The sequence below is a fragment of the Protopterus annectens genome, chromosome 1.part2 (assembly GCF_019279795.1).
Source record: "Protopterus annectens isolate FY-2018-M chromosome 1.part2, PAN1.0, whole genome shotgun sequence".
Classification (NCBI taxonomy): Eukaryota; Metazoa; Chordata; order Ceratodontiformes; family Protopteridae; genus Protopterus; species Protopterus annectens.
Genome location: NC_056727.1, coordinates 261,856,929 through 261,880,316, shown reverse-complemented (window position 1 = coordinate 261,880,316; position 23,388 = coordinate 261,856,929). Strand labels below are relative to the sequence as shown.

General features: G+C 42.7%; 1 protein-coding gene across 1 annotated transcript in view; it reads left to right on the top strand.

Annotated features, from left to right (window-relative positions):
* Positions 1 to 23,388, top strand: part of FBXO48 (F-box protein 48) — a 155,964-nt gene that overhangs the window by 73,964 nt on the left and 58,612 nt on the right. Inside the window, exon 2 of the mRNA XM_044056005.1 lies at positions 3,574 to 3,916. Within this exon, the coding sequence (XP_043911940.1) occupies positions 3,581 to 3,916 (336 nt within the window). The 5' untranslated portion in view covers positions 3,574 to 3,580. The remainder of the gene's footprint in view (positions 1 to 3,573; positions 3,917 to 23,388) is intronic.

The window sequence follows — 23,388 nt, the reverse complement described above, 5'->3', positions numbered from 1 at the left end:
CCACCTATTTTTTCACATCCATTGCTTAGGCAGTTCCTCAGGGGGGCCAAAAATATAAGACCTCCAAGGAGAGCACCAATACCTGCATGGGACCTCAATTTTGTCTTGGAAAAACTCACACAGCCTCCTTTCGAGCCAGCCAATACAGCTGAGATAAAATTCTTATCATGGAAAACAGCTATGCTCCTAGCAATAACTTCAGCAAGAAGAGTCTCAGAGTTACAGGCATTAATGGCTGTGGAACCTTTTATTATCTTCCATCCGGACAGGGTTTCTCTAAGGACAAACCCAACATTTATGCCTAAGGTAGTGTCCAGTGTGACTCTTAACCAAACCATTCATTTGTCTACTTTTTTCCCAAACCCACAGAATAAAGGTGAGAGACTTCTGCATTCTTTGGACATACACAGACAGCTACGCTTCTACTTGGACAAAACTAAAGCTTTCAGAAAGACTGAGCAACATTTATTGGCATATGCTGCAGATTCACAAAGAAAGGCTATCTCAAAGCAGACTATTTCAAAATGGATAGGACACTGCATTCATTTCTGCTATTCACATGGCAAGTCAATGCCTAAGGGCATTAGACCATATTCTACCAGGGCAGCAGCCACCTCAGCAGCCTTCCTCAGAAGAGTACCAACCAAGGATATTTTGGAGGCTGCAACTTGGACTTCAGTTCACACTTTTACTAAGCACTGCCACTTATCTCTTTACTCTAAATCCAGAGCAGGCTTTGTCACTGCAGTTCTGCAGGGCCTTATAGCCACTCCTAATTCTATTTATACCCAGCCGCCCAACCTCAGCTTTGGGATTCAACCCAAGTGTAATGACTGCAACAGTGAAACACGATGAACATAGTACAGTTGTGTACCTACCATAAATGTAGATGTTTGAGTGTATTCACTGTTGCAGTCCAGGTTACCCACACACCATCCCCCTTTCTTTGCTGGGACTTATCTGTACTTCTCTATCCTATACAACCTATGTGGTGTATTTGCTTGTAGATGAAGGTATTGTTTATTTTAGTGCATGCTTTTATAAGCAATGTTTTTTAGCCTACCCTTTTGGGGGCACCTGACATCTGGGGCAAGAAAAAAGAAAATGGCATCGGCTGCATCTTTTATACCCCGGCGCACTGACGTCAGGGAAGAGGCGACAGCAACCGACGCCGGACCAGGACTTTGGAATTCAGGCTGACTGCGGGTAGCCTGCCAGCAGGATAACCCAAGTGTAATGACTGCAACAGTGAATACACTCGAACATCTACATTTATGGTAGGTACACAACTGTACTTTTCCCATCCTCCCAACAAGCTACAGTGTTTGCAGTGTAAACAATGCTGAATTTTTGCACATTTTCTGTGAAAATACAAATTAAATATGGAAAAACATACAACAAACGATCAAAATACATGCAGTCAAGATGGTATATAGTAACTTTTATAACAATTTACATGATTAGAGTTATGTAGTATATAAAACTGATTGTACTCGAAAGTGGTGACTTAGGAAGGATTTAGAAATGCGGCAAATAGGTCTTGTAAATTAAAACAGCAATAAAAATATGTCCAGTCTTAAAGAATGCTTGGGGGAAAATTTTTTTCCAAATTCTTATTTTAAAAAAATTGAGTTTTGAAGATCACACATCGATGCATTCAGATTCCTTAAAAGTATAAGATTTATTAACTGCCTGTAAAAGGATGTTCCCTAGGATTCAGTAAAAGCCTCACTGCTTGTGATAATTGACTACTGTAGGTAGATCAGTTACTTTGACAGTGAAAAACTGTGATTCAGAGAGAGCTAATGAATGCAATGACAAAGACTTCATTATTGACCTTTTAGTATGTCTCTGCATTGCACTCTTGCTTAATGAGCACCGTCAGACTTGTTGGCAGTAGAGAACTACCAAGCAGGCCATGCATCACATGCAGTCATTCTTTTTTTTTCTCTGTCTCTTACACACACACACACACACACACACACACACACACACACACACACACACACACACACACACATATACACACACACACACACACACACACACACACTATAAAACCCTCCACCCCCCCATGTCTTTGCTGAACACACCTACACTGTGACTGCTTCCAGAAATGTTTATGGGTGACTGTAGTCTTTTGATGGTGTACACTTTTTCCTCCAACAATGACATTTCACTGTGATGAGTAAGGATCACTCTGAAGCATAATTCAGGAGCTTCTGGTATTTCTAGGAGAGAGCAAATGGCTAATTGGCATTAGCCTTTTCACAGATCGTCACGTTCTTCTGCACCTCTGCTCGTAGGATGGCCTAGGAAATGGAAAGACTTACTGAGACAAGGAAAATGTCCGTGTTAAGACTTCACCCTTGTGGCAAGCCTTTCTGAATCCCAACCATTGTTTCTTAGAAATTTTTTTTATAAAATATAGAGATGCCAGGATGCTGATAGAACCTACTAAAAGGTATTGTTTAAAGAACTGTTTAGTGTTAGACTTACTTTAGTTATAACATAGCTTTATATGAGTACTGGATAATTAACAGTTAAAGGTTCCATCTTTCTTGCTGATAAATCTTATACAGTATATTATATAGTAAGTTTTGTAAATATTATAGATGCACATATATTTATTTGTGGATTTTATTCTTTATTGTTTTATTTCATTTTGTATTTTTATTTTACTGTGTAATTTTGAAGTCCACAATACCTTCATTAAAAAGTTATTTGACCAAAAATATAAGGTTGGTTGGGACAAAGTTTGTGAAAAGACTGTGGAAAGAAAAATAACTGCTTTGTTAGATTCATTTTCAGTGAGAATCTAACCCTCCCTTTATGTCTTTGGTTTCACTTTTATGTAATCGTGTACTGTTGGCGAACTAAAACGTGCAAGGATTGCCTTTGTTTTTCTGGATTTAAACTCATTTATGAGAATTAATGAAATGTTAAAAAATTTAATATGGTCCACACAGTGCTTAATCTTACCATGCCAGTCTAGGTAGTTGACGGTAGTGTTAGCTGTAGTTCACTCTACCAGGCTGTAGTGTAATCAGTAAGTCATCTCTGTTTGATATTCACTTATTGATGTTTTGGTACTGATCAGTGTATCAGGAATTGTCTTGATAAGTGGGATAAATGGTTGGGTCAAAGGTTAGTGGCAGAGTTGGGGGCCTATAGACCATTGCCCAGCTTAGAAGCCCATTTGGGAATGATCTGGCTCTGCTTATTGCAAGGAATACAGTGGTATGCATCTGCTTGATCTCAGTATCTGCTGTTACACTGATTGCTTAACTTATCTCTCCTTTTGATGGCAAAAGATGACACTCTTAAAATGGTGGCAAAATATGCATGGTATGAAAAAGAACTTAATAGAAGGAAACAAGGAAGAGTGAAGTGTCATCATAAGGCAGTCTATCAAACAATTGTTTAGGTAAAATGAGCTGAAGATAAGTGAAAGATTTTTATCACAAGTTCTATGATAATATTAAAAATATGTTTGCATGCTGTTACAGATATGCATCTACAATCTGTTTCACAATATTTCTCTAAAATGTTATAATTTATCTTGTGTTTCAGATCACTGATGTTTTTACAGAGATTAGTGCTACCAGCAATGCAGAAGACCTTTAAAAGAAGCAAAGTAACTAGCATCCTTTTGGAAAATGACATATTGTTTTCCCCCTTAAAAGAAACCAAAAAGGAAAATTTAGATTTTGTTGAAGTTTTCCCACCAGAAATAAGTTTGAAAATTTTCAGTGACCTCGACATTAAGAGCTTATGTACTGCTGCACTTGTTTGCAAAACTTGGAATTATGTAATTAATAACAGTGACAGTCTGTGGAGAAAACACTGTTTGATAGTGAGAGCTATCTGTCAAAAAGAGGTTGATGATGATCGGGGGACTGGATACTCCTGGAAGGTAAAATATACTGTATTGAAGTTATTCTAGTCTAGAAAGGACATTAAAACTCAGCCTGGTCCGTGTGAGTCATCTTCACCATTCCTTTTTCCCCCAGTATACCTGTTAGCATGCTATGGATCATCTCCAGTATTGTGTCTCCTGGTTGACATATTAGCATCCTCTGGCATCAAAACTTAAAAATGGTACCATTTTAGGTGCTTGAACCTAAACAAGAATGCTGTGCCATCAACATTCACTGTCTGGCAACAGGGGCATGCTATAAATGGTACTTTATTATTGTTCACCCTCTGGTATGCCTTTCTGTTTTGGAGTTTGGGACACTGCTGTTCTGCTCAGGATTCTCAGTTGCTTCTTTCCCTTTTTGGCTCTTTACTGCTCATCACACAGAAGTAATGCATTTCCTCAGTACCATACCTAGAGCAGAATGAAGGGGTAGCTGCCCCAGTTGCAAGCTGTTGGGATGTGGGTGCAGTCGTCAGTGCTGAATAATTGCTGATTCGGTACAATTCATTAATGAGACTCATTTAAGCATTTGCATCTGATGTTTATATTATTTGTATTCCAGCTTCTTAAATGAATGTATTTTGTAATTTGTAACTGTAAATAGTAACTTGTGTAAGTTTTTGGCTACAGCATTTTTTCTTAGTCCTCAGCATCAAATGACCTTTCATTGTTCCTTTTGTTTTTCCTTTTCTTTCTTTTGGTCTTCAACTTTGTGCCTCTCTTATTTTGGTTTTTATGGTCTGTGCTTTATACTTTTCATGTCAAAATTGCTGTAGTCAGTGAAAAAATGCAGCAATCCAAGTGTAGTTATTTTGATAGGTTTTCTGACAATATGATGTTCGTCATTAGGATCACTGCTGCAGTAGCCTTAATTTTGTGTTCTTTTCTGCTAAGGATATAACAGCCATTTGGGTTCAAAAGCTTCAGAGCACTTTCCATCCACCCAGACCATAGGTCAGCTTGACAGGTTTGGTTGCCAAGCCCTTCAGAGCTTTTATGTCAACAAAGAGAGGGAGGCTAAATCAGTGACAAGGGTCTCACCCTGGCAACCAAATATACAAAAACAAGAGGGATGGAGGGTGGGAGCAAATACTACAACAGTGATCATTAGAACATCTAATGTTATGTTCAGCATTAGGATCCCTGATGCAGTTGCCCTAGTTATTTGGGTAGACAGTAGCTTTGATTGACTGGGAAGTGAAAGGATAAGGGTCCAAGAGCCCCTGGAGAGTGGTCCTTGCAAAGCCTGTCATGACTGGAGAAGGAATCTAGTTTACAGTGCTTTGTAGAGGTGTGCACAGAGGACCAAGCTACTGCTTCTAGCATACTTCTAGAATCCAACCGTTTCCATAAAGCCCCAGATAAAGCTATGGCCATGGTAGAATGAGCCTTGATTCTGCCTGTAAGTATCTTGTTGTAGTGAGTATAGCAAAAGATAACAACATGGGACAGCCACTTGGAAATAGTCTATTTTAACAAAAGTTGTCCTTTTTTCTTACCTTTACAAGAAAAGAACAACTGATAAGTTGTCTATCTCACCTTCATTCTTGCTGTTTGGGATTGGAGCCGATCCTCGACTCCAACTCGGCCATCTTCAATAGCTCGAGAGTTCTTTACTGGCTCGAGGCTACCCCTTATCCCATGATGCCTAACTATAGCTACCCAGATCTCGTTTGCCGCTTCAGCTGTGAGGTGTGTCGTTTTCTGGCTCAGGCTTATAGTTTAAAATTTTTTGTGTAGAAATATATTCTTATTCTCCATATAACTGTTAGATAAGTTACCTTTCTTAGTTTTATTTACTAGTGTTTGATGTTGAGTACCTTGTTCTTTTATAGTCCCTTTTAGTAGAACTCGTTTAAATTAGAGAGTTCTTCCCTCCCCCACTCCCTTCCCAAGGACAGCCATTTAACTTAGAGGCTCTCCTTTCCTTCTGTTTTTTACTGTCGTTCATTAAAAAAAAAAAAAAGGGAGTTTGTTTTATGTATATTTACATAGTCTGTTGTACTTTGACTAGAGTAGAATTTTTTTCTATCTGTGTTTTTCTTCTGGTGCTTGTTTTTTTGTGGTTGATATGTCTAAAGAAGCTAAAGTATCTGGATTTAAAAAGTGTGACTCGTGCTGTCAGAAAATGTCTCTGACAGATGGGCACACTAGTTGCGTTTATTGTTTGGACGCCGTTCACTGCAGGACTCTTGTTCTATCTGCCATGCCTTTAGTCCAAGAGTCCTGCAGGAACGGAAGAACAAATTGATCCTTGGGGGTCTGTTAAAAACTCAGGATTCACTGGCAAAGAGTTCACAGCCAGTGAAATCCCCAAAATCCTCTAAACCGTCGGCTCCACCTTCGGAGCCGACTCCGGTACAGGATTTACCGAGTATGTCGGTTCCGGCTGACACCAAGACAACCCCTCCGTCAGATGTTTCGGAGCCGTCTCTAAGCCATAAAGTGCTGAGGTCCCCTTCGTTAGTGTCAGGTCATTCGGCTCCTGGCTCTCCATTACTACAAAGTGAATGTAGCCACCGTTCTTCACACTCCTGTCGATCCACTAGGCTGTCGGATCATGATGTGTCGAAAATAGTAAGTAGGTTGCTAAAATCACAGGCACTAAATAAAATGTTGTCTAGCCCTCCTCAACAGGTATCGGCTCCATCCACCTCCCTTTCTGTTCCTCCTCCAACTCCATTGAGCTCGGAGGTGGAGTTTGTTGGGGTTCGAGTAGTGGAACCGTCGGCTCCGATAACCATATCTCCTTCGGTTCCGACGTCGGCTCCGATTACCTCGATAATACCTTCGATTGAGGGATCTGGATGCCAGGGCTCCCTCGTCGGCTCCGAGTGGCATCGGACCCTTGTCCGACCCCGTTCTCCCTCTCGGAGGCGCAGGTGAGCTCGGCTCCAACATCGGCCTCGGAACCATCCCCTTCGGCACGGAGAAAGATTCCTATTTCTTCAGAACCAGGAGCTTTCTCTGCCTCGAGGCAGGGACGCCTTTGAGATCATGCGGAGTGTGCTGTCCCCCGAGTCAGCTCCACTACCAGCCCCACCGGCTTCGTCCCCCATAGTGTCTGTGCCAACCTCTGCTCCTCCTCCAGACCCCAAGCATAGGGAACCAATGCTCCAGGACACCCCATTGGGTGTTTCCTCTTCTTCCGTGGCCTCCCGTGATCACTCAGAGGAGCCCCCTTGGAAGAAGAAGTGCAAGAGGAAGCGCATTGATTCACCTGAGTCTGTCACTTCTGATACAGACTTAGATGAATCAGAAGGATCCCTGAGATCCCCCTCTGAAGATGTTTCCTTCTCAGACATCCTGCAAATGCTTAGGCAGAGGGGGAACTGGAATCCCCTAGCCCATACCGAGGATGAGTCTGTATTCCTGGATGCTTTCGGTTCCCGACCTTCCACCTCCTGGGTTTCTCTGCCTTTTGACCCACTTATGTCCATAGTGGCTCAAAAGGCTTGTTCAGCTCTGGACACAGTGGAACCAGCTCCAAGGAGACCTGGCAAATATATTACCGCTCCCCAGGATAAGCAATTCCTTTCTAAAGGTGTGCCCGTTGATGCCATGGTGGTAGCAGCAGCCACCAAAAAAGAGTTAGCGGAGACCTCTTCATCTGTTCATCCCCCTAACAAGGTGTCTAGGACAATGGACAGGTACGGAAAGTGAATGTTTGCTTCAGTGACCTTCTCCATGAGGTCACTGAACTATTTATGTCATTTTACTCGACTTCAAGTAGGATCTCCTTAAAGAGCTTGGAGATACCCTTCAAGATCCTACAGCTGAGGGAGCACAAGCCAAAGTAGCTTCCCAGCTAGCAACACTTAATTTTGTAGTTAACTCCTCCATGAGGGTCATTTCTTATGTAGCCGATGGAGTGAGTAGAGCTGCGGGCACGGGTGTAGCCCTTAGGAGGCATGCGTGGATGCGGCTGTGTCACTTTGTGGAACCCTTTCGAGCATCCTTCACCAGTACCCCCTTTGATGGCTCCTTTCTCTTTGAGCCACAGGTGAAAGACACGTTGACTAGGTGTGAACAAAAAGGCAAGGCTCTCTCTGCCGTGGGAGTCCGTTTTTCCACTCCCTCTAGACTTTACCCCAAGGGTCAGAAGAGTGGGAAGATGTGGTTCCATAAGTCTCAGGGAGCCTTGCCTGACACACGTAGTGATTTTTCCTCCAGAGGCAGGGGGGGAAACAATAATAATAGATGCCACCCTCCTGGCAGAGGGGGTCCGCAGAACCAGGGCAACAGAGACTCTTTCTCTGATAAGCCCTTCCAGCATCCCTAAAGGGTTGCCCGGCCGCTCACCTCTGGAGGCAGTCGGGGGAAGACTTTCACTGCACCCAAAAGCCTGGCAAAATTTAACAAGAGACAGATGGGTACGGTCCATTATATCCGGGGGTTACAAAATTCCCTTCCATCAACCCCCCTTACAGTCAAAGAAGACCCTTCCAGATGGTCTACCCAATCTGAAGGAGCAGGCAGTAATAGAAGTTTCAAAACTGCTAGAAAAAAGAGCCATCCAAGAAGTCCCTGCAGACCAGCACGGATCCGGAATTTACTCAAGGTTCTTTTTGGTACCAAAAAAGACAGGGGACTGGAGACCGATTCTGGATCTCAGCAGACTAACCAAATCTGTACAAAGGACAAAGTTTTGGATGGTCACGCTACAGTCCATTCTGCACATAAATGTCCTAGAAATGAGAGCCGTGCTCCTAGCGTTGCAAGCTCTTCAAGACTCCCTTCCTTCCGGGACCATTGCAATTCAAACAGACAACATGTCAGTGGTGTGGTACATCAACAAGCAGGGTGGAACCAGATCCTACCCCCTGTGTCGAGAAGCACTCGGACTTTGGTAGTAGGCGATTTCCTCCCATCGTTTTCTGATTGCGACGCACATCCCTGGGAGATCCAACATCATAGCGGACAGGCTCAGCAGAGCTATCCTCATGCCTCATGAGTGGTCTCTGAATCAGGAAGTTGCCGATCTTATTTTCCGCAAATAGGGACAGCCTTGATGCGATCTTTTTGCCACCCCCTTCAACAGCAAAGTCAGCAACTACTTCTCCCTTCTTCCGCTTCCAGATCACATACCCAGAGATGCTCTAGTCCACGAGTGGCCTCAGGGACTTCTTTATGCTTTTACTGTGTTTCCCCTGATGCCAAAACTCATACAGAAAGCAAAATCGTTGGGTTGCAAAATGATCCTCATTGCCCCCTACTGGCCTCAACAGATATGGTTCCTGTTCCTGCATCATTACCTTCTCGATCAGCCCTGGACTCTGGACCCAATTCCAGATCTCCTGATTCATCAATCAGGTGGGTTGCATCAATCCCTCCAAACTCTCCAGCTCACAGCTTGGTTGCTCCACTTCCAACCTTAGCCAGGCTTCCCAGATTTCCCCAGCAGTCAGTGAGATTATCGTCTCCTCTCATAAGTCTACAATGAGAAAAACTTATGCTAGCAAATGGAAACGTTTTTCTTGTTGGGCAGAATCTAGGAATGTGGATCCCTTCTCAACCCCAGTCCACGAAATTCTGGAATTCCTAGCACAACTGTTTCACTCCAGGGCCACTTCCGCTACGATTAGGGTACAATTAGCTGCCATTTCTAATTCTCATATTGGTTTGTCAAATTCTAACATTATGTCTCATAAGCTCTGTAAAGCTTTTTTGAGAGGAACATCTCTTCTTAGACCTCCAGTGAGAGATCCCCCTCCTCCTTAGGACCTTAATTTAGTCCTAACTTCCTTAATTCTGCCCCCTTTTGAACCAGCAGCATCCTGCTCCATCAAGTTTCTATCTTGGAAGACAATTTTTCTGGTAGCTATCACTTCAGCTAGGCGAGTCTCAGAACTTCAAGCACTATGTGTTCGTCCTCCCTACCTGGTTTTTCACAAGGACAGAGATGCTCTGAGGAGTAATCCTTCGTTTCTTCCTAAAGTCTGCTCAGAAGATAATTTAAACCAATCTATAAATCTCCCTGTGTTCTTCCCAAATCATAGCACCAAGGCAGAGTACAAACTTCACCAATTGGACGTTCATAGGCAATTGCGTTTTTACCTACACAGAACTAAAGAAATAAGAAAGTCAGACCAATTATTCCTTTCTTATGCCTTAAACAAACAAGGTTTCCCAGTTTCCAAGGTGACCTTATCCAGATGGTTGTCCCACACTATTACGTTTATTTACCAGATAAGGAACAAAGTGTTACCAATTAAACTAAAAGGTCATTCTACTAGGGCATTAGCCACCTCAGTAGCCTTTCAGTCAAAGTTGCCCATGGATTCCATCTGTGCAGCTGCCACGTGGACAAACCTTCATACCTTTATTTCTCATTACAAGGTAGATATGGTCTCCCGGAGCAGAGCTGACTTTGGTTCCACTGTTCTGAAGAGTCTGTTCCACTGAGCCACCCAGGGTGTTGGGTGCTAGGGACGCTGTCCCAAACAGCAAGAATGAAGGCGAGATAGACAACTTAACATTAAGAAGTTATGTACCTACCATAACGTTCCATGTTAGTTGTCTTCATCTCGCCTTCTTTCTTGCGTCCCTCCCTCCATCCCCCATCCTAGTGGATCGAGAGGAGTCCCTTTTTTCACTGGCTGAGTATTCTTTTATTGTTATTCTTCTGGCCAGGTCTTCCTAACCTATTCTAGATATTAGAATGCATGGAACAACCAGTTTTTTGATAACTGGTTTCTCTCTTATAATGTCTGGATTAGCTATTTCAAATGAGATCTGGGTAGCTATCGCTAGGCATCATGGGATAAGGGGTAGCTTCGAGCCAGTAAACAGCTCTCGAGCTATTGAAGATTGCCGAGTCGGAGCCGAGGATCGGCTCCGATCCCAAACAGCAAGAAAGAAGGCGCGATGAAGACAACTAACATGGAACGTTATGGTAGGTACGTAACTTCTTAATCAGAGTTCCTAAAATATTTTGTTCTGTCAAGATAGAACTTGAGTTGTCTCTGGACATCCAAGGTGTGGAGTATTCTCTCACCCTCGTTTTTAGGTTCTGGAAAGAAGACAGGGAGATAGGTAGCTTGGTTCAAAGTAAACTCAGATATCACTTTAGGCATAAATGTAGGACCAGTTCTTAAGGAAACCCTATTTTTGTGGAAAATGAGATAGAGTTGACTCACCATAAGAGGTTGCAACTCAGATACTCTACTTGCAGAGTGAGAGCAATGAATAACACAGTTTTCTATGTTAAAAACTTCATCAGTCCTGATGAACTAGTTCAAATGGAACAAGAGTTAGTATTTCTAAAACAAGATTATAATCTTATGAAGGAGCCACCTGTTTTCTAGGACGCTTGGTGAGCAACACCCCTTTCAAAAACATTTTCACACGAAGTTGCATGAAAGAGGGGGATCCAGAGGCAGACTTGCAGAAATGGCTGACAAATGAACCTTTTTAGAGTAGTAAGACAGGCCAGATGATGGTAATCTACACAAATAATGTAAAACAAGAGAAACACTAGACATGAATGGATGGTGAATGCTTTCTTTGCACCAGCTAGAAAACCCCTTCCATTTTACTGATACATGATTGTCTAGTAGTAGACTTTCTTGCCTCCTTTAATACCTGCTGCACATCCTCAGAAAAAAGTGCCTTAAATGTATTATCATCCAGGTAGTCAGTTAAGATTGTTTGGGGCTGGGATGCAGCAAACAGCCCTTATCTTGTGTGAGTAGTTCTTGTCTTTGAGGAAGCTTGTGGTAACTGCCCATGCCTATTTCCAAAACAAGAAAGAACCACTGTTGCCTAAGCCAGAAAGGAGTCATCATAGTGATCTTTGGAGAGTCCTCCTGAATCTTCAGAATGACTTTGGATATCAGTGTAAAGGTTGGAAAAGGATACAGAAATATTGCTGTCCATGCAAGAAGGCCTGGAAGATTAATTTTCCTTGGCGTTCTGGAACATAATGTTGCCAACTGATTGTTGTGAGTGGAGGTGAAAAGATTTGTTTGAGGTGTTCTCCACAACTGAATCCATTTCTGAAACACCCTTTGATTAATTTCCAGTTGTTAGAGTCTGTTCTGGTATTGCTAAGGTTGTCTGCCACACAGTTTTGCTATGATGGTGTGTAAGATGCCTGTAGAATAAGATTGTGCTGAAAAGCTATACCCCAAGCTACCATGGCAAGTTTGCACATATGGTAACGTCTGGCTCCCCCTGTTTGTTTATGTACCAAATCACTATGGTGCTATTTGTAAACACTTGTCAAAGTCCCATGGACCATAGATGATTGAGGGAGTTGAGTGCACTTGTAAGTGCCAGCATGTCTTTTATGTTTGTGTTTTGGTCTCTCTTTTCTGTTTCAAACATGCTGCATTTTTATCTCCATAGGCACAGCTCCCCAAGAAAGCTCTGAAGGGTCTGTTGTTACAGACTGTGCTGGAGCCGGCAGGGAGAATGGGAGACCAGGATTCTGATAAATTTGGTGTTTCCACCCAAAAATGTCCCTTTTCACAACACCCAAAAACCAGTCTGGAAGGTCAGGGGATGTTGGTGTTGGGACCACACAGATTTGAAGTACCCAATGGATTTTTCTCATGTGCAGTCTTACAAGAGGAATCATGAGAATCACAGAAGCCATGAGATGCAGAATCCTGAGTAATTCACTGTCTGAGACAGTAGTCTTAAGTGGAAAAATTTGGGAATAGATCTAGATAAAGATCTACTTTTTCCAGTGGATGAAAAGCTCTTTGAACTCAAGTATCTTGGGACATCCCAGGAAAACAATTCTGTGAGGAGTCAAGACTTTTATATGTTCTCCTGGAACCCTGTCTATATAGGAGATCCCTTTTCTAGGTGAGAGATTCCTGACACTTTGAAAAAGACTCTACAGATAAGCAAATAATCTAAATAAGGAAAAAAGGTGAATACCTTGCAGTCTGTGCTTGGCTAAAGCAGGAGCTAGACACTTTGTGAATACCCTTGGAGCGATGGGTAGATGAAAGGGTAGTGCAGAGTACTAACACAGAAAACCTTATGAAATGTCTGAAATCTGGATCTGTACAAATTTGATTATATACATCTTTTGAATTTAAGGTCAGCAGGAACTTCAGATGGGGAAGAAGGGGTAACAAGCTGTAAAGCAGTAATATTTTGAACATGAGCAATATCACTAACAGGTTCAGAAAGGAAAGATCCAGGACTGATCTCCAAGAATCGTCTTTTTTGGCACCAAAAATATTCTTGAATAAACCCTTTTCATAATTGAGTAGGAAGGACCACTTCTTTCACCCCATAAGACAGCAGATGATGACTGATAACATCAGATCTTCTCTTTTCCCCCTGTTAATCTTCACTTAATCATTGACTGTGGGTTCTGTTCCGAATCTTGGAACCTACTCTGTCATTATTCCAGCTCGCTCCTTCCAAAAACTCCCAAGAATTAAAGTGCAATACTGAAGTGTAAAGATACCAGTAACCAAATATTCACTTCAGTTGCTGCTGCAGTACCAATAAAGGCTTCCCAGTCAGACAAATTCCACACACTAATATCCAATAAAATATACAAACTTAAAGGATTAATTCTTAATCCTTTAAGTTTGTATATTTTATTGATATTAAAGTGTGGAATTCCTTCTAAAAACTCTCATGCTTAGCTCTACTCATAATGTTCCTCTCAAGATTACCTCAGATCTCGTTTGCTGCTTTAAGTGCCAGACACATTCCTCTCCTGTCAGCTCTCAAGCTAGCAGTAAATTGTCACTGCAAATGTTATTTTTCCTTTTTCAAATTCTTGACCGAGTGGTTATTTCCCATAAAATCTTATTCTTTACCCAGCTCCTCTTCCTTTAACTTTTTCTCTGTTTTACCTTTGTTGGTATTCCTCCTTCCCTTTTCGTACCTTTACAGTAATCTTCCCATACCAGTGTTGGCAACTCCCCATCCTTTTACCACTATGGTAAGTCTTTTGTACCATTGTTGGCATGTTTTTCCCTTTCAAAAAAAAAAAAAACTTCCGTGTGTGTGTGTGCGCGCGCGTGTGTGTGTGTGTGTGTGTGTGTGTGTGTGTGTGTGTGTGTGTGTGTGTGTGAGTGAGTGTGCGCGTGTGTGTGAGAGAGCTTTTGTTTTCTTTTTTTTTTTTTTGATATGGCTGAAAAGACTAAAGGCACTTCTGTCTTCAAGAGATGTTAGAAGTGTGACCGTAAACTGCCAAACTCTGCCTGACATGACTTAAGTGTTTACTGCTTGGGCTCAGTGGATCTTCAAGAAGACAGTGCCACCTGTCTTGGCTTTAGTCACCGGGCCCTCTTAGAGAGAAAAAACAAGTTAATCTTGAAAGGCCTGATAAAATCTAGCTTTGATGAGGCCATATGTGTGACTTCTAAGACTGATGTTAGCTCCCCCTCTTCCAAGCATGAGAGTTCTAAGAAGAGGAGCTGCTCATTTCCAACACTCTCATTGGAACCGCCTGTTAAAAAGGCTAAGTCTTCCCCGGTTCCCACAGTTTCAGCAGAATCAGATGGAAAGCAGCTGCCATCATCTGTGCCGAACTCTGCACTGACAATTCTGGCACCCACTACTTTCTCAATTCAGACTCTCTCACCCTCCTCCATTCCACTGATCTTGGAATTGAAGGAGTTTTCTTTCAAGGATTTGCCTCATATAAGGTACTCCCCCAAAATTGACCCCTTTGTAGACCGACCACCAAGCCCATTCTTGGATAGACCCTGGTCACCGTCAGTCTGTTTGATCCGTTCCAAGAGCCTCATGGAGTCCAATGTTTTGAGGCTAGTGAACCAGCTCCAGGTGGCAAGGAGATTAGCCACTTCTTCAGTTCCTAGCACTTCTGGCTCTGGAACTTTACATGTCTCTAACCCGATTCTCATTCCTCTTCTGACTCCACCTGAACATTCAGAGTTCCCGGTTCCAGCAGTCCCAGTGTTGACTGTAACAGCATCAGTGAGAGCCTTGTCTGTGGTGCTGATAACTACCCTGGACTCTTTGGCTCTGTCAATACCAGAGAACTCTCAGAGTTGGAGCTTCATTGTCAGTTCTGGGGAATGTGGATCGACCCCTATCTTATCAAAGCTGTCCATGCTTCTCGGGACTTCAGCACACTTAAGTTTGAATCCAGCTTTGGGCTCATAGAGCAGTTACCTCAGTGCGGGATGGTCCATTGTTTCAAAGGAGTTTGTTTTGATTCCAGGCTCCCATTCCTTTATGGGGGGGCTGCTTTCTGGGCCATGGAGAGGGCCTTATCCACTACGAGGTCACAGTTGATTCCTCTCTTGTCAGAACAGCATTCTGATCCTTCCCCTCACCCAGAACTACCACCAGCCTCTGATCTGGGACAGTGAGCACAGAAATTTATGTCTTTTTCAGACACCTCCTCGGCCAGACCCATTGAAGAGATGCCCCAGAAGAGAAAGTGCAAGGGGAACCACTTGGACTCCCCTGAAGAGTCTTACACAGAAGATACTGACTTTGATGAAGGGGCAGGTTCCCTCAGAAGATGTCTTGTTCAGTGACATTCTAGAGATTCTTAAACAAGGGGGTGGCTGGACTTCCCAACAACCTTCCTCAGAGTAGTCCGTATACCTAGAGGCTTTCCATGCTGGACCATCTACTGCTTGGATCTCTCCACCTGTTGACAATCTAATTAAGTTGATTGCACAATGGGCTTGGAAGATTCCAGATTCCATTGAGCCAATCATTAAAAGACCAGACTATGTATTGTCAGCTCCCACAGATCAGCAACATTAGGCTAAAGAGGTGCCGGTAGATGCCATGGTGATTGCAGCAGTCATCAAAAATGAACTTGCTGATGAAAGTCCTCTATTCATCCTCCTAATAAGAAGCCTAGGATAATGGATAGATTTGTGAAGCACATATATGTTTCATTGACCTTTAAACTTAGGTCCTTGAACTTCATGGCAGATTTCACTAGCCTTCAAAGAGGTCTGATAAAGGAGCTATCAAACACTCTAACAGGAACTATAGCTGAGGGAGTTCAGGCTAAAATAGCTTCCCAGCTGGAAATCCTTGATTCAATATGTAATTCGTCCATGAGGCTCATACAGCTGAAGGAACGACTAGCGAGGGGATTCTGGCATTGCTGTGAGGAGACACACTTGGATGCATTTATGTGGGTTTGTGGAGCCATTTAAGTCTTCTTTCGTCAATGCTCCCTTTGACGAAACATCCTTTTTTGGCCCCAAAGTTAAAAAGACCCTTGCCAGATGTGAGAAGAATGGAAAGACACTTTCTGCTGTGGGTGTACGCTTTTTCACTCCTCAACGGCCCTACTCGAGGAACCAGAGGAGTGGCAAGCTATGGTTCAAAAAGTCCCAAGGGCCTTTCTAGGACTTGTGGAAACAACTACCCCAGGGCAGAGTGGGGAGTTATAATGAAAGACACCATGCTAGAGGCAGAGGTGGCCCGCAAAATCAGGGTTCCAGGGATTCTTTCCCTGGTAATTCCTATCAGTGCTCCTGAATGGAGGTCTGATGGCTGCCCTCTGGAGGCATTGGGGGATGACTTTCCCCGCACCTACCTGCATGGCTAACGATCACAGTGGACAATTAAGTGCAGAGGATTATAACCAGAGGTTACAATATTCCCTTCTCAAAACATCCCAGACAACCAAAGAGAATCCCAGACATTCCACCCAGTCACAGGGATGCGGCAGTTCTAAAAATTCAAAAAACGCTCGACAAAAGATCCATCCAAGTAGTCCTACCAGACCAGACAGTATCCGGGGTTTACGCAATATTCTTTTTAGTGCCAAAGAATACAGGGGACTGGAGATCAGTTTTGGATCTCCATGTCTTGAACAAGCCAGTTCAACAAACCAAATTCTAGATGGTCATGGTTTAGTCTATTCTCGCATTCTTAGGGAAAGATGATTGGATATGCTCAATAGATCTTCAGGATGCATATTATCACGTAAAAATAGACAAACACTCCAGAAGATTTCTGTGCTTCTGGCTGGGTGCCAGTTCTTTATCAGGTCAGAACCATGCCCTTTTGTCTCACCACAGCCCCCAGGGTGTTCACCAATTGCATGACAGTGGTCACAGCTCACCTTAGACTGCAAGGATGCTGGGTGTTTCCATATCTAGATGACTAGCTTATTTCCGCAACCACCAGGTACCTACTGCTACAAGAAAGGAACTATGTCCTTCAAACTTGCTTCTCAATGGGGATCACTGTAAACTATGAAAAATTCCATCTAGAGCCAACACAACATTTAGAGTTCATAGGAGCAATGTTGGACGCAAGCATCTGTATTGCGTCCCTACAACAAGAAAGACTTAAAAGAATAAAATCACAAGTCAGCAAGATTATTCACAACAGAACAGTGACTGCAAGGCTGGTATTGCAGACTTTAGGATCTATGGAGGACACCCTCACTTTAGTTCCCCTGGCGATGTTTCACATGCAAATTCAGCAATGCCTCTTGGAGTCCTATCAAGTTAGGTTCGCCATTTTATGGAAAAAGGACCTGTGTTGGTGGCTGCATTCCAATGATATTCTATCTATTCATTTGTCCCTCCACATCCCCAAGCCATAGCAACCATGGACACATCCTGGATAGGGTGGGGTTGGGAGGGGGCATTACCTGAAAAAGACAGTCCAGGGCAATCGGTCCCAGTTAGAGACCAATTTGCACATCACTGTTCTAGATGAGGGCAGTGCTTCTGGTGTTACAAGCATTCCAAGGAACCCTCACCTCGGGAACGATTGCAGTGCAAACAGGCAACATGTCAGTGGTTTGATACATCAACAAACGAGGAGGAACCAGATCTTATCCCTCTTTGTCGAGATGCACTCAGAGTATGGCAATGAGTAGTTTCTTCCTGCTGCTTTCTAATCACAACTAATATTGTGTGGAGCTCCAGTACGATTGCGGACAAATTGAGCAGGAGCATCCTGATGCCTCACGAGTGGTCTCTCAACCATTTTGTGGTGGAACGGATATTCCATCGATGGGGCCATCCATGCTGCTATCTGTATGCATCCCCCCTGAACAACAAGTGCAGCAGCTACTTCACTCTGATCATCCCTCTGGGAGAGTCACTGGGTTCATCTAGCTACAATTTCAAATTTTCATAATAGTCTAAATGGTACAGCTCTAATGTCATACAAACTTTGTAAAGCCTTTTTGAAAGGAACCTTATTGCTGAGACTGCCATACAAGGATCCATCTTCTCCTTGAGACTTGAATGTGGTGCTACAATCTCTAATTAATTCCCCATTTGAACCATCCGCAAATTGTGATTTGAAGTATTTATCCTGGAAAACCTAATTTTTGGTTGCTGTTACTTCTGCAAGAAGAATATCTGAGTTACAGACCTTATTGTGCAAGCCTCCTTACCTAATCTTTTAAAAGGACAGGGTGTCTTTACGAACAAATCCTTCCTTTTTACCAAAAGTAGTGTCTGACACTAATATCAGTCAGATTATGCAACTTCCAGTATTTTTTCCCAAATTTTCAAGCAAAGGCAAATATTGCCTGCATTTGCTAGTTGTTCACAGACAATTACATTTTTACCTTCACAGAACAAAGGAATTCAGAAGATCTAATTAGGTGTTTGTTTCATGCTCTTCTGCTTCTCTGGGCAAATCAATTTCTAAAGTTACTCTGGCTAGATGGCTTAAGGACTGCATAACCTTCATTTATAACAAAAGGAAGTTGCAGTTGCCGAGACCTGTAAAAGCACATTCTACGAGGGCAGTAGGCACTTCCACAGTTGTCCATGCCAGAGCCTCTATAGATGATATATGCACAGTGGCTACTTGGGCATCCCCGCATACTTTTATTACTTATTACAAGTTGGATCTGGTCTCTAGGGGTCAAGCATCCTTTGGTTTGATGGTGCTCAAGAGTATTCTTCCGTGAGACCTCCCAAAGTTTCGGTAGCTGGGTACTCTGTCCCACAGTCAAGGATTAAGTGAAGATTGACAACATCAGATAAAGAAGTTATGTCTTACCATAACATTCCATTTGTGTTATCGATCTTCACTTATCCTTGACATCCCCTCCCACCTTCCACCTGCCTTTTGGGCTTTTTGGTGGAATGGATCTATCCCAATAGACTGGAGTATTCCTTTATGATTACAGATATGGTCTCTGATCTGTTATTTCCTGTCTGTCACTATTTTATGCAAACTTGATCTGAGGTAATCTTGAGAGGAGCATTATGGGTAGAGCTAAGCTTGAGAGTTTTTTGGAAGGCGCGAGCTGAAATAACAGCCGAGTCGGTTCCAAGATTCGGAACTGAACCCACAGTCAAGAATAAATGAAGATCGACAACACAGATGGAATGTTGTAAGACATAACTTCTTTTTTGGTCTATCGCATAAGGGGGAATACCTCAAAAAGGTGGGAAAGACTCCCACTGCCATCTGTAACCTTGATAGATTACTTTCAGAACCCATCTATCTGAAACTCTGTGTTGCCAGAGATAGAAATGGAGGTTCAGACATTCTGGAAGGATTAAGGGTTTGTCAGGTTGAGAAGGGGGACGAGAGTCATTCTTGTAGATGGTCATTCAGATTTATTAGACTGCCTTTGTTCTGTGCGATTCCTCCCTTCTTTTTGGAACCTCTCTGCCATTGCTTTTTAAATGTTTGCTTATCAGCAGCTTGTTGAGTTTGTTTATATTGCTATTTAAAGAAAGTTGTAGAGGCAGCATTAAATCACTTTACAAACTTAGGGTTGGAAGCCTGAAAAGTCTGAAATTTGTTGAATCTGCTTACCTCTCTCATCACACTTTATAAGGTCCTCTGCAGCAGATGGTTCAACAACTAACTCTTTATCAAAGGGGGAATTAAAAATTTCAGCTTTGTCATATTCTGGAAGGTTTTAAGAACACAACCAAGCATACCTCCTCACAACAGTTCCAGTGGCAGTGGCCCTGAGGTGGTGTCAGCAGAATCATAATCACATTTCAAACAGTGAGTAGCCACTTGTGACACAGAAGCAATCCAGTTACACAAAGAAGTTTTTTCCCCAGAAGAGGAGACAGATGCCATAATATTCTTCATGTTCTCAAAAGAGGCAAGCATAAACTTTAATGTATCAGCCTGACAGTTGAAAATTCTAAAAATAAGGATTGTCAAAAGTAGAGGTTTTGGTATTAACTAGATGTTTAGCAGCTTCTTGGTCAGATCTGGGACGAGTGTATAAACATTTATAAGCTTGAGGAACTTTATACAGTCTACCTGCTTCCTTGGGGACAGTAGACTGGCCGTCAGACAAGTTATAGGCTGTGGCAAAAACATCCTGTACTGCTCAAAGAACAGGAGTATTTGGAATAGTTTATGGTAAATTCAGTTGTAATAAATCATATTTCTTCAGGGACACTAGATTGTCATTATGTTCCCATTGAAATGACTGATTAATTCTGGAAATGAATCCCACAAAGGGATTGGATGAAGCCACTCTCTCCTTAGAATCTGACTCAGAATTCTGAAGAGATAAAGCAGAACCTTTCCCTTCACAATCATTCTGTTGTTCGAAAACTTGAACTTCTTCAGAAAATGAAGAATCTCATTCTTATACCAGAAGCAGTTAAACTGGAAGGATTAAGAGCTTGAACTAAATCCTGAGCTAAGCCCAGTAAAGCACTATTGTCCCAAAGTGACTGAGACAAGAAAATAAATATGTCAGTTTTTCCCTTCTTTTTCACAGGAATGTCTGAAGAAGGAGACCCACTTTTGCCAAGAAAAATCTCCACAGGGATAGGTGTAGCATTCTGGCTAGGAATTTTAATATTCCCTGCCCTTTCTCCAAAGACCGACAAGAGTGGCTATCTCTTGTCCATCAAAGCATGACAACAACCACAGAGGATGTGTCTAACCCCCCCTTCCCTCCATGTTGGTTGTAGGGATTACATCGGTGGTATTTAAGGAAAAAGGTGAATGGTCTGAAAGATGAACAGTCTGAGGAACCAGATATGGCCACATCAGGATCACCCTTCTGCATCTGTGACACTTTTGCAGACTGATGTGGTGACAAAAGCTGTTTAGGAATTTTGTTGTTTTTGTGTCTGGAAGACGGCAGAACCAAGGAACTGGTAGGTTGTTTTATGGTTAAGCTGAAAAAGATGCCCGATTCCATGGGAAGGCTGCCTGCAGTAGTCTGTGAAACAGGCAAGTAGTATCCCCCCCCCCCCCAAAAAAAAAAAAAAAAAGTAAAAACACTTCAGCTCCCAAAAGTAAAATAACACACATTTTACCAGAGATAAAAGTAATTTTAAATTATTTTAAAAAAACATTTTCCACAAAAGTAAAAAGTAATGTTCCTGTTTTAAAAGTTACTAAAAGTCACATGACAGTCAATTAAAAAAAAACACCTTTTCTTAGCTTAAGTAAATATTTTCACAGAAAAAGTCCAGTTTCTTTCATAAATAGTACATGTAGAAGCTCTTTTTGTCTGAAGGAAACTTATCTGCCTAGCAGTGGAAAGTGCTAGCTGGCTGTCAGTCCTTGAAAGCCTTTCCTCATCTTCCTTAGCCTACTTTGTGGCATGAGTGGTTTTGGAGCAGAGGCATCATTCAGAGCCTGTATACCAGATGCTGACCAATACTATTACCTCGATGCTGATTCTCATGCATCTGATTTGCTTGATGCCAAAACCTTCAATGTTGACTAAACCTTAGGACTGACTGCTTGACATTTTGTTTTCTGCACCAACACTGTTCTTGCTGTTTTCAGTGTCAGAGACCTTATTGGTGCCAATGTTGTTGGGACTCCCCTCTTTGGCACTGTTTACATCCACTTTGGTGGGAATGGAGGAGGCTCTGGGCTGTGGTTTTGTGGTGCTGACAGACCCAAGATTGATATCTGAGGTGATGGAGAAGATGATCGTCATTCCTCTGAGGGCACCTGCACAGCTTTCAAGGATATCTGTTTCAGCCCCAGACACTGACCCGCCAGTGTCTCAGCCCATCTCTCACATGTCCTAAGGTCAGAGCAGAACAGATAGCCTCAAAGAATATGTACAGGTTCAGTGTGAGTCTTTTGGGGATTTGGATACTTTCCTTCTGGATATGCTTGAAAGAGGAAATGCACAAGGAGGCAAATAGCCTTCTCTGTAGAGTCACTGACATCTGACACCAACTAGGATGAATGAGAGGGTTCCCCTAATCCCCTTCAGGAGACTCTACTTTTGGTGAAATCCTTGAATGGATGCGACAGAGCCGATTATGACCAACGCACCCCTCCCAGGATGAGAAGGTATGCTCTTTGAGGTTATCATTCTCCATCCTCTGCCTGCGAGGTGGTCCCTCTTGCCAGCCACTTCTTAGATTTGGCTGCCTGCAGGAACCGGATTCTTTAGAATCCATTCCAAGAAAACCTGATAAGATTCTTCATCCACCTAAGGATAGGCAGCACTGGTCCAAAAGTCCTCTCATGGACTGTGATCAATGTAGCAGCCACCAAGGGAGAGCTATCAGATGAAACAGCCACTGCCCATCTGCCTAGTAAGAAGTCCAGAGTGGTGGACAAAATGGGAAAGTATGTTTATATCTCAGGCACTTTTAATTTGAGGGCGTTGAACTATGCTAATCATATGAACTTCTTCCAAAGACATTTATAGGAACAAGTTTTCAATTGTTTGAGAAAGTCACCAATACCAGAGTCAGATTCAAGGAAACAGTAACAGTCCACTGGAGACTATGCTAAATGTTACTAACCTCTTCATGTAGTTGCTACACAGAGTGGCCAGTGAAGCAGTCAGGGCAGCAGGCACATACATTACCATTAAGCATCATGCCTGGCCCTACCTTTGTGACTATGCAGACAGTTTTATGGCATCCTTCACTAATTTACCCATGGTGGTTCTTACTGGGATCTACAATGAAAGATAAGTTATTGAGGTGTGAGTAGGAAGGCATATTGCAGTCTGCCATGGGTGTCAAATTTGAGACTCCTCAAAGATCCTGCAACAGGAATCTAAGTACTTATGGTTCTGGAAACCCCACTGACAATCTGACCCTATCTCAGACGGGTAGCCATGGCAGAGAGATTGTCCCTTTAATGGACACTGTTTAATTTTTTTTAACAGCTTGCCTGGCTTATTTTCCCAGCGAAAGAGGCACCATTTTTGGCTTGGTCATGGAACAATCCAGTGATCCCATGATCGGTCCTCCTTCCAGCCAGAAAAATAAAAAGTTAAGCAAACAACCTTTGCCACTACAGCAGGCTAGCAATTTGCAATCACAAAATTCTCTGAAGGCTTGCCCAACTGTTCACCTCTGAAGGCAGGTGTGGGGACTTAACCTGTCCACATGGGTGCGTGGATGGCCATCATGCAGGAAGCTTTGGTGGGAAGAATGTGTCCAGAGGCTATACTATATCCTTTCCCCAACCCTCACCCTACCAATTTCAGCCACATCCTGATGTTCCACCCCAACAACTAAAAGCAGCAAAAGGCGAAATATTTATTCTCCTAGAAAAAAAGAGCCATCCAAAGGTCTAATGAGACCAGAGAAGGTCCA